The sequence below is a fragment of the Charadrius vociferus genome, unplaced genomic scaffold, assembly GCF_000708025.1.
Source record: "Charadrius vociferus isolate BGI_N301 unplaced genomic scaffold, ASM70802v2 scaffold108, whole genome shotgun sequence".
NCBI classification, from domain to species: Eukaryota; Metazoa; Chordata; class Aves; order Charadriiformes; family Charadriidae; genus Charadrius; species Charadrius vociferus.
Window position 1 is genome coordinate 498,212 of NW_009649770.1, and position 12,357 is coordinate 510,568.

Below are 12,357 nucleotides of genomic sequence, written 5' to 3' on the forward strand. Positions count from 1 at the left end.
TAATGCTCCCATCTCAAACAAAACATGTTATGTGGACAAGAGGTAACTGTTAGAGGAGGAATACCTGTCCTGCCACTGTTGTCAGCTATAATGTGTAACCTGCTTTTTCAGGAGTGTGTATTGCAGTTTGAGTGCTAAACTATCAAAGCTATTATTTTAGGAGTGAAGGTTCTCGGAAAAAAAGAGGTTGAATTCTGTTTATGAGTTGGTGTGAAAGATATAGGATGGTTTGGGGAGTTTTTAGTTGGGCTTTCTGAGCAAATGTGACAGTATTTAAATGTGTAGAGTGGCTCATTTTTCCGTTTTTAGCTGCAGCCAGAGGGATATTTAAGATCATTTAATGGAAATGAATAGTAATTCTTTGTTCCTGTGAGGATTTTTGTTAATGTCTGCCTTGTTGAAAAGTATAGCATTGGTTTAGTCTTAAGTTGTTACATGTATCGCTTTTGCTCTTTAACAAAACTAGTCAATCAATTCTTGTCTTTTCACAGCTTTTCCATGGTTTGGCATGGACATTGGGGGAACTTTGGTGAAACTTGCATATTTCGAACCTATTGATATCACTGCAGAGGAGGAGCAGGAGGAAGTGGAAAGCTTGAAGAGCATCCGCAAATACCTGACTTCCAATGTAGCCTATGGATCCACTGGCATTCGAGATGTCCACCTTGAGCTGAAAGACTTAACGATTTTTTCTCGAAGAGGAAACTTGCACTTTATTCGATTCCCAACTCATGATTTGCCTACTTTTATCCAAATGGGAAGAAATAAAAACTTTTCCACACTACATACGGTGCTCTGTGCCACTGGTGGTGGCGCTTACAAGTTTGAAGAAGACTTTCGCACAGTAGGTAGCCTATCTGTCCTCGTACTGAAGCTGATGCTAAAAGCATTGCTGATGATGGGTTAAAATAAGCAGTATTTTGAAATACTGTGGAATGCTCAAAGGTTATTAATTGTTCATGTTTTTTTTCAGTCTTACGTATGATAATCTAGAAATATGCTTTATAAAATCATAATAAACATGAGGATGTAATGCTAACCGCTAATTAGAAGCTTCCGTTAATGGCAGTGAAATGCAGGACACCTTTGTGGAAGTTAACCATTTCCTAAGCTGTGTTTTCTCTGATGGGAACTGTGTTTAAGCTGCTGAGGTGCTTGAGTCGCTTTTGATTTTCTTTCCTAAGCAACCTTTGATGATAGGTTTTCAATGTTTGTGGGTGGGATTATCCTCATTAATTTAGTCTAGTGCATTGTTTAGAGGTCTGTGACAAAACATGTATCTCAAAGACAGTCTTTTTTTCAACTGCAGAGTGGTTGGGGGGTTTCCTGAGGTGTTTTGATTCTTCCCTTGGTGATCAAAACTGATCATTTGTTTAGACGCAGTTTCTGTCTGAAGATAGCTGTTACTGAGAATCTTATTACAGTATCCAGTGTGAGCGTCCTAGTTTAAAGTGGGTGCAGACCTCTTGTGCCTCTAGAGACAAGAAAACTTTCAATGGCACAAAATGTTTGGTTTCAAAAATCTGCGTGGATTTCCATTCCTGTGCCAGTCTTGCGTTGAGCTGGTACAACTGTTTGTGGAGTAGGGTCACAATTTGTACAGAACTAATTCATTATCTAAAACCCCACAGAAATATTTTATGTTGGAACAGTTCCCTGGTCTGCTCGACAGTGAAGCTTCACAGTTGTGCCATGTCAAGAAAAGCTGAAGGGACCTGGGGGAAGAGGAGGGGACTGGCAGTGCTGTGATCTGGTACTGATGTCAGTCAGCAGTGTGCAGTCTGGTCTGATTCTGCAATGTAAGCTCACCTGATTCAGAGAGAGACTTTATGGGCGTGTTTTTTTCTTGTATTAGCTGCCTAATTGGACTCCCTAACTGCTGGAACTCCCTGCTGTGGTAAGGGAGAGAGCATGATCACTCTTTTTGTGGAAGCCTAGATTTAAATTGGATTAAGTGTGGTGTGAAATTACAGCCTTCCTGGAATCTACAGCAGTTGTTAAATTGTCTTTCCGCTTCATGAGAGAGCGGCAGCTTATATGTCATTAGCAAAACTGAGGAAGAACTGTAATGAGCCTAAAATCCTGTAGTATTTCTTACCTGTGGTTTTCTTATGATCCTTGGAATGTTAATAACGTTGGAAGGATAGTTAGTACGATGCCATTGAGGTGTTTATCTTAGGTTTTTATCTGCTGACACCTTAGAAATGGCTGTTTGACTTCTAAGATGGGGGAGGAAACGCACAAACCTTGAAAAGATGTGCTGACGTGTGAATTTCACCAAGATGACAATCGATGGGGCCTCTAGGATACTTGGTGACCTTTTTTTTGATTTAGATTGATGAAAAATGTTGCTAATTTTTCAATGGATTAATGTTTGAGTATCCCAGAAATTTGCTTTGGCCTTACCAAAGCAGATACTTATACTGCCTGTCTGTTCCTGATTCAAGCCTGAGGTCTAGATTCATAGTCAGAGTAGTTTGCTGATTAATGTATTCAGAATTTAGCTCGGAAAAAGGTGAATTACCATTCTTTGGCTTTATAGTGGGATAGAAGTTCCTGAATTAGTCACCTGAGATAGCTTCTTAAAGCTAGGCGGTACAAATATAATGATAAATTTGTAGCAATGTTACAACATGTTGACACTGGCTTTTTTTTTTTTTAACAGATTGGAAACCTCCAGCTGCACAAACTGGATGAGCTTGACTGCCTTGTCAAAGGCTTATTGTATATAGACTCTGTCAGCTTCAATGGCCAGGCAGAGTGCTATTATTTTGAAAATGCCTCAGATCCTGAGAGATGCCAAAAGATGCCTTTTAACCTGGATGATCCATACCCATTGCTGGTTGTTAACATTGGTTCAGGAGTCAGTATTTTATCAGTCCATTCCAAAGACAACTATAAAAGAGTAACTGGAACAAGGTAACTTAAAAACTTAAGTTGGGGTTGTTACTCTGTGGGACAATGACCCTTCTGCTTTCAAAGTGTTTCCTCTCCCTGACTCTCCCCACCTGTCCCTTCCCTCACTCTGTAGTATGGAAAAGTATTTTATCCTTAATTTACAGCTGCATTCACTGAAGTCCATCCCTGCAGTTCTGTTACTGAGGAGATTTAGCCAGTATCTTCTTTATCAATTGATGAGTGCTAGAAGTGCTCCGTAGTGAGTGTTTTATAGGTTTTGTCTTAAGTTTTGATAATGTGTCTGGTGAATGTGTGTTTCCTCTTGCTTCACAAGAATAAATATGTCCACACGTTTACAGAAAATGATCAAGGATCAGATTCAGTGCCATGATGTGGGTCTTTAGGGAGTTTCTCTCCGATTGAGTCTTCCAGCTTGTATTTTGAGAGTTTGTAACTGTTTCTTAGCTCTTACTGTGTGGCTGACTTCTTCTAAGTGACTTATGTAAATGTTAACTTGATTGACAACTGTTTATGTAGTGAACCTTGAGCAAGAAAGCAGCCTGCTTGGTATGTAAGTTGGAGGGCTTTATTTGTTTATTTTTTTAATCAGACATAAGAGTCTTTTGTGTAAGGAAATACTATTTAAAAGCAACGAGTTTTCTTTCTTAGTCTAGGTGGAGGGACCTTTCTTGGTTTATGCAGTTTGTTGACGGGCTGTGAAAGTTTTGAAGAAGCTCTGGAAATGGCATCCAAAGGAGACAGCACACACGCTGACAAGCTGGTTCGAGATATTTATGGAGGAGACTATGAAAGATTTGGCTTGCCAGGGTGGGCTGTAGCATCCAGGTAAGCAAGAGATCTTTTTGTTGATTCTTTTGCTAGTTTGGGGGGCTTCAAAACCAAAACTTAAACTATTAATACAGACAAAACTACTTTTTGCAAACCTTTATTGTAATCAAATTACGTTTTCATCCTAAAAGTATATATATTCAGTTTTCCTGAAGATTTAAAGGCACGTGCAACTGTAGGTGCCTGCTTGCCAGGTATTGAAACCACATGTGGTACGTCCTATACAGTAGTTTTCCTGAAGATTTAAAGGCACATGCAACTGTAGGTGCCTGCTCGCCAGGTATTGAAGAAACCACATGTGGTACGTCCTATACAGCTGTATATGAGTCAGAGAATGTGAGGTGATCACAGGAGTGGCAGGAAAAACGAGCAGGGGAAAAATAAAGCAGATTACTTTTTGACTTCCTAGAATCTTTTAGTATAAAGGGCTGCAGTCCAGAGGGAAGGTGAGCAGAAGAAGGCATTTTTGTTGCTCTTATAGTAGTATCTCTTAATTTCTTTTTTAAAGACTCTGCTTATTTTGATACCTGGCTGTCAGTACAGGTACCTGGCATAATGTTTGTTCTTAATTGAAATTTTTCCTGTTACAGTTTTGGGAATATGATCTACAAAGAGAAGAGAGAGTCTGTTAGTAAAGAAGATCTTGCAAGAGCCATATTGGTCACCATCACCAATAACATTGGTTCTATTGCCCGGATGTGTGCAGTAAATGAGGTAAAAACTTCTGACAAGGAAATGTTCTATCTGTAGGTCTATTACTTGGTTCCAGATTAAATGACTTCTAAAATGATGTATCATTTTAAACCTTTGAGTACGTTCTCAAATGAAATGAAGAAATTCATGTAGTATTAAAGAACTAGGAGTTGGTTCAGAATATTTTTACTGTCTTTGGAGAAGTGGAACAAGGATATCTTTGCCAGTGGGGGGTAACCTGATGAGGAGGGCTTCAAGCTAGCTTTGTCAGGGAATGGAGCCCAAAGCCTGCAGATAAGTGAGTGAACAGGGGAGCACAGAACGCAGTGATGAAAGGACTTGAAGTCCCCTTGCAAAAACAGGACAATTGTAGGCCCAACTGAAATCTCTGTACACAAACATATGCAGCATGGGATCCAGGAGGGCCTGTAAGTCCTGATTCTCATGAGGGACTATCCCAGCCTCTATTGGAAGGGTAACATGGTGGATCACAAGCAATCCATACTTCTCAGTGTGCTGGGGACAATTTTCTGACACAAGTGTTGGACAGGCTGACTAGGGAAGCACGATGCTGGACCTGCTATTCATGAGTGAAGAACTGGTCAGGGATTTCAGTGGCAACCTTGAAATAGTAGAATATAAGGTCCTCAGGAAAGCGAAGAAAGCAAGTAGCAGAATGGGGACTCTAGATGGATTTGAGTAGAACAGGATTCTGGGGGTATTTAGGAAGTAAGATCTTGTGGGATGTTGCCCTAATGGCATAAGGAGCCCAGAGTAGCTTGTTGATCTTCCAGGATAGCATCCTCACGGCAAAAGCAAAAGGTGGGATACAGACTGGCTAGGGAGAAGCATTGCAGAGTTGAGGAGGGTGCTGGCAGAGAAGTTGAACTGAACGTGAATCAGCAGTGTACACATGCAGTGGTGAAGGCTGACCTTGTACTGAGATGCACGAGCAAGGGCATAGCCAGCAGGTCAGAGGAGGTGATACTCTGGGCATGACCTCTTTCCCCCTCCTCCCCAACCACCACCATCGCCAAAAGAGAAGCACTGACAAACTAGAACAAGTCTAACAGACAGGTTACCAAGACAGGGCCCTGCCCTGGAGCACCTAATGTATGAGCAGACACGGAGGGATCTGGGTTAAGCCTGAAGAAGCAGCTGAAGCCTGAAATGGTTCTTTGTCTAGAGAGGGTTACAGGGGAGACACTGCCAGGTACAGCAGAAGGACGGGAAGCAATGGACACAATCTGTAGCAAAGGGAATTCTGACTGGTATAAGGGAAGAAAGATGCCCGCAATGAGTGTGATTAAGCCCTGAAACATGGATTCAGAGAGAAACTGTGGACTCTCTGTCTTTGGAGAGTTTCAAACCATGTGACTTGAGCAACTTGAAGTTGCTGAAAGACCTGCTTTGAGCAGTGCATAGGACCTGATGGCCTCTGGCAGTTTCTTCAAGCAGAACTTCTCCAATTAAGGTTTGTAGAAAGCCTTGCTTTTTGTTAAGTATTATTTCTAATTTTTACCAATTCTTGAGCCTTTACGTTGTTTTCACACCTGCCTTCTTACTGGTTGATAGAGAGACGGTTTCTTGCCGTCTATCTTCTGTTTCTCAAAGCTCCGCTAAACAGAACCAGAATGCATTCAATTTCAGTATGATTAGCATAGACAGTCAAGAACCTGTGGAAGAAGACTGAATATAGGCACAGAATGAGCACCAGGGATTTTCTCATTCAGTATCAACAAACTTTGGATAAAGTCAGTTTTTCTTAGAGAAGACTACGGGTAACTGGATTTTGAGTTCTGCTTGAAATCTATGGAGGTGATTTGTCTCAGAAATACTGACAACGTTGTTAGCTGCATTAACCCTCCGCTTAGGAGCCAGACTGATGTATTTTTCTGGTTTTAATATTGTGATATTATTCTCCCTCAGTTTCCTTCCCTGTCTTTCTCTCATTGAGTTAATTTTGGCTTTTTTGCTTTATGGCAAAGCTTGATAATAAGAGAGTTAAAATGAGGGTGAAGTTGAAAGTACATACTAATAGTCTGAGACAAATGTATGCGATTTATACTTAAGGGTGGGGGTAAATGATTACAAATCAGAACTCTTAGCACAAATTAGCTTTATTTTCCGTGGGAAGCTTTAAGAGATTTTGGTCTAATTCCAACTATGTCACAGAACTGCAAATCATAAGAAATGGTTAATAGAGATCCACAAACTAATATCTTGAACTGATGTATAAAGATAAAATGGATTTAATGATTTCAGCTTCCTGCTGTAGAGCAGGGTGCCTTAACAGTGTGTTTGTCTTCACAGCGAAGACAAATCAAGATGGTGAAAAACAGTTGCACAGTATTCATTTGAATACAGGTTTAACTGTTACACTAGTTTTTGTAGCAACGTGGACAAGAGTATTCATCTAACATAATTAAGCACTTAAGCACTAACACAATTAAATTTTCTTTGGTTCTTGCTCTCATATCATTAAACCAGTATTTAATTTTGCTTTACTTAATGTTGCATTTATTTCAGTGAATGGGGGAAATTGGATGATTTTCACTGTTTTTGCATTTGGCTTGATTAAAATTCACAGCTCGCTTCTAGAATTTAAGTCTTAGTCTAATCTTATACTGAGGTATATTGAGGTCTGAAGATGAAGGGAACATCAGTTATTTCTTACTGTCTTCGGCTTCTTTACAGTGCTGCCTTGTTGCATATGGATCAAGCAGCATTGTACAGGGCTATGAAGGCATTGAGTCTTCTCTACCAAATATAAGTATTTTTCAATATAAGTATCTTTCATTTCATTTCACTTTTAGCTGGGCTGTTTCTTTGGCTTAGTTACTGAAAATGCTCACTTAATTTGAAACACAGATGCTGCCTGTCTGTAAATTAAGTCCTTTAATTCTTGAGGGTTGCACATTTTATTCCTTTTCGCCAAGTATGCTGTGTCTTCAATTTTGGAACCATACTTTAATTGTGGGTTTGTTTGGGTTTTTGTGGGTTTGTTTTTTTTCTCGCTTAAGACAGGCTGTTTTTTCATAGCTTAATTTTTCAAAGTGGTGTTGAACAGTGAAAAGACTTAATCCTTTGCTGTTTTTTTCTTCTTAGAAAATAAACAGAGTTGTGTTTGTTGGCAATTTTTTACGTGTGAATACTTTGTCCATGAAGCTTCTTGCATATGCACTGGATTACTGGTCAAAAGGTCAGCTGAAGGCCTTGTTCCTAGAACATGAGGTATGCTGTGGTTAATTTATCTGCACGTATTGTTTTACCGTAAATCAGAAATGCATGTATTGAGTAACTTCCATGTGTGTGATACCTGAGACACCAATAAATTGGTAAACATTGAAAATAAGAGAAGGTTTCTCATACTATATTGGCTCTGTAGGGACAGCTCGCTCTACCAGGTAAGTACTTCGGTCACTTCAGGCTATCTCAGTTCATGCTGTACGTTTTTGGAGAGGGACAAGAAAATGTTAAGCTCTGCACTACGGTTCAACAGTCTTACCTTGGTTTTAGGTGGCAACAATAGTAAGGATCGTATTTCAAAATACTACAGAGAGATCTAAAGCATGTGCCTTTGAAATATTTACATTGTTCTCAGCTGAGCTTGAGCAACATCCTGAAAGCTGAGACTGCTTTTAACAGGGACTGCATTCCTACCACTGCAGATACACCTTGAAGTTGTTGCAGTGGTTTTATGCTCTGAAACTAACCTGCTCTTGGGCAGCTTCTGCAGTCTATATATGCATGTAATACTGAGAGAGTTGGCCTGTTTTGGTTAAAATGTGGGCAACCGGTATTAATTACGGTGCAACAGTTGGGAGACTCATAGCTTCTTGGCAGTGGGCTGACAATTTTTGTCCTCAGTTTGTTGGTCTGCAGATTTTACAGCGTTGCATCTATTCCCCTTCAGTTGATCCTCACAACTTTATTGCTTACCTTGAGACAGACGGTAGTCTGTCTTGGTGCTAGTGTCTGCAGTAATAGCAGAGTGGTTCCTTGTTAGTTCTACCCCCTTCAAATTTTTCTTGGATAAATTTTAAATTCTTGCATTTGGTGAACTGTAGATTCCAAACACTTCTATATTTCACAGTTATAGGGAAGGGGAACATCTTGCTTCCCCGGAGGGCAAAAGTAATCCAACAGGAGAAGGCAGTTTTTTGTATGCAGGTAAGTATACTGTCCAAAAAGTGGTGTTGAAGCTTGGACATAATTCTTAAAAAAAATGTGAGGTGCAGTTAGTTTAAGAAATTTTTGACTTGTACCTTAGGAATAGTGTTGCTGTGGATATTGAAGATCCTTTGGCAACCAGCTCCTGTAGGAAAAACAAACCAAACGTGTTTTCCTTGCTCTAGGAGTCACTGATACGTGATACGTGTCTTAGAAGTCCTGCAGTGTATGGGGACTAAATAAGGATAAAATGTTTGTTTCACAAAGCTTTAAAAAATTGCTGTGAAAGCTTTTATATTAAGTGTATGGTGTACTTTCTGTAGCAGTGGTCCGCCAGATGCTTTGTTGTCATTGAAATGTGATTAGTGCAGAGTTTAATACTCTACTTGAACCTGAAATATTTTTCTGTTTGTTTTGAACAGGGATACTTTGGAGCTGTTGGTGCTCTTCTTGGGCTGCCAAATTTCAGTTGAGATACACAGATGTCGCTACACTGAACTGTATTCCACCTGGACGATACTTGTTTATGGCAACGGGAACTAAATCTGGGGAGGGGAGAAAAAAAATAGCAGATTTTCTGTAACTGTTTTTAAGAAGTGATGAGCTACTGAATATTGCCATTATAAGGAAGGGATTTCATTCTGTTGGGCATTGAAAAGTGAAATGGTCAGGGATATCGTTTATGTTCTTTGGTACATGTAGCCAGTATTGAACTTTTAATATGCAATACATCCTCTGAAAACAAGCTTCCAGAAGAAGGAATGCCAATCCTTAAAGTGCTCAGTGTGTAAATATTGCGGGTGTACTCCTGAGGCTTTAGGTCCATCAGTTTTGTATATAATTGATGAATGAAAAATTATTTTCATTAGTTATATTATGAGTACCATTTCCCATGTGTATTTACAGAAAACAACTTTAAAAACAGTAAAGTACTATCTACGAGATGAAGAAACTGTAGACAATTGCTTCCCACAGTAAGAATAGTAATTATTTTATTTTTATGTGTGATAGAAAGAATATTAATGCTTTAATTTTCTGTGGGAAGGATAGTAACACAAAAAACTGGCTGAAGCAGCACATTAAGCGGTTGATGTTTTGAAAGTTTTGTGAAGATATTCAGTTGCCCTCTTCATTTAATTGAAGATGCAGCTGGTATTTTAGGAAGATCCCCTCTGTCTCTGGTTGGATTTGGAAAAGAATTTAATGATTAATGAAGGCAGGTTTTGGGGGTTGGGTTTTGGGATTATTTTTTTTTGAGGACATGAATTCCAAAATGCCTTCTGTTTTTTTGATCTCTCTTCTGAATTCTGATGTCGTGCATCATTATTTGCAAAGGTACCACAAAATCTGAGAGAATTGAAGAAGTCCTTATAAAATAGACTAAATACAGGACCTCATAATTCTGATGCTTTGGCTCATTTCTTTGAAGGTTTGGAAAATTTCTGCCCTATCCTACTAATTTGAAAATATGATTTCTCCTTAATTTTCTGGGAGTTGATCAGAATCTAATTAGATATTGAAAATGAAAGGTTGTTAGCTTGCTTTTGGATTTGGAAGTTTGTTTTTGAAAATTGAGGACAGCATCAGAGTTTGTATTGCAGCACCAAATGGACCAATATTTAGTGCAATTGCAATATGGAACCGTTCATCAAATTGTGGCCTTGGGATAAAATCCATACTCTAGAACTGATCTTTGGGTTTTTCTGTATACTTTTAAAATTTACAGTTGTGGTTATTGTAATAAGTTTAGCCCTGAAGTCAGGGCATAAGATCTTAAACTTGTAAGAATATTAAACAGTCATTAGCTATATGACTCTTCGTGGACTAAAGAGCTACCCGATTTTATGATGCCATTTTAATGTTAAATATTTCCTATAAGTGCATGAGGAGCAACCAGTCTAGAACACATTCATATGTTGGGTTTTAAGGTATTTTTAAAAGTGATTGCTTGAGTATTCCACAGCATGGCTGTGTTGTATTCACAGACACTGCACCTAGTGTGTTATAAACCTCTACGCGCTATTTTCAGTCTTCTGTCTTTTCTTATAGTTCAAAGCCCCATACTTAACATCATATGGTGTTGGGTTTTTTTCTTTCGATTTCTGTAGTCACAGTAACCTAAGTGTAGCCAATTCATTAAGCCCAATGCTAATCACAAATGCAGTTCCATTTATTGCTGTTTTTCCTGGTACTCGTACTACGTTTCCATTGTGCTTGCTTTGATGTTTCATCCTAGACATAAAAAAAACCAAACAAAAATTACACTGACAGTTCAACTGATCTAATTCTAAATCGGAGCACTTCAGAAAATAAGTGAATATGGTTTTTATAGAAAGTCTTTATAAATGCTGTATACTGTTCCTTTTAAGTTACAATTGACTATAGAAAGTAACCTTTATTTGGTTATAAAACTTAATTTTCTGAATGTTTTGGCAGCCTCCTGAAAATTTTGCAAACCATCTGCATATTTTTCTTGCAAAGTGAGGTACTTTAAGACACATACTACAGCTTGGTTAGAAACCGTTCTTTTAGACCATATTTATTGCTTCTCATTTTCTGATTCTGAGAGCTGCTCTTGAAGCAGTAGTTAGAAGTTACCTGTATATTTAACCAGAAGCACATGTAGAAGATGATTACCTAATGACCATGGTTAATTTAAACCATTTGAAACTGATATGATCTAAGATACATTTTTAAAGTAAATTGTACAGAGTTACAGAATAATTTAACGGAGTAATTCTTGAATAGCTGTACTGTATAGAAACTACTGTGAGAATCAAAAAGTATACCCTACCTCTGTTTTACTTCCCTTGAGCTTCTAAAAAAAATTGGGTTCCTTTTGCTAGTTTTATCAGCACAATTTTGACTTCATTACAAGAGCAACCAGAAGAGTTTTCAAGCCGTACTGTAAAGCCCAGGGGTCCTGTATTTAAGCCACATCTTTGGGTTTCATCTCATTTTCTCTCAACTTAGAACTCGTTACTAGAGTCTCCAAAGAGTGACTCTACCATCAGTAGAAATGCTAGGCATCACAAATAGTTGCAAGATAAGCCTTACAGTCTTTTCCCCTAAATTCTCTTCTAAATAAGTTAAATAGGCTTGTTTCTTTTATACAAATCACTTGAAGTTGCTTTTTTCCTGATCTCTTGCCATTTCTTTTCCTCAAAGCTAACTGGCTGAAGAGGCTTTGGAATGAAATGATTCAATGTAGCATAGAGAAAATTTAGGGGTTTCTCAGGGCTACTGTTGTTTTCTCAAGTGGAACCACTTCTCTAGAGGAAAGTTGTGTGATATTTCTTCTTTTAAAGTAAAATGTAAAACTCCTTTTGAATGTGTAATCGTTTTCAGCTCAGCCAGCCATGTGAGTGCCTTTTAATTTTTTCATGTAATGCCAATTTTGCTGGTACTGGGACTTTATCCAGGAGGATTCCTAAACAGTGTTGCTTACAAGAGAAATGGCAGATAATTTTATCTGCCATGGAAATGACCTCTTCAATGCAGTGTAGCTAGAGATGCCAGGAAAACAGCAGGAGATTTCTGGCTTCCTGTCTCTGTAGCCCTTATCCTGGGGTAATGCTTTTGCATTTCTTGGTCTCATCCCTCCAGTTTGGTCTTTTGAAGTATTACGCACAGTTTTATTCTGTCAGTGTCTCCCTAAAAATCATGCAAGTTTTTAATCAGATAAGTACAGATTATTTCTGACCAAAAAAGTTCACTTTTAGATTAAGCTGTTCCAAGTTGGTA

The 12,357-nt window shown here is 38.6% G+C and overlaps 1 protein-coding gene across 1 annotated transcript; it reads left to right on the plus strand.

Moving 5' to 3' along the window:
• Positions 1–499: 499 nt before the first annotated feature.
• On the plus strand, positions 500–9,315 carry PANK3 (pantothenate kinase 3). The gene is made up of 6 exons (XM_009890875.1): positions 500–844; positions 2,666–2,919; positions 3,568–3,744; positions 4,338–4,461; positions 7,549–7,674; positions 9,036–9,315. Exons 1-6 carry the CDS (start codon positions 509–511, stop codon positions 9,084–9,086), a joined length of 1,068 nt encoding a protein of 355 aa, XP_009889177.1. The 5' UTR covers positions 500–508; the 3' UTR covers positions 9,087–9,315.
• The last annotated feature ends 3,042 nt before the right edge of the window (positions 9,316–12,357 follow it).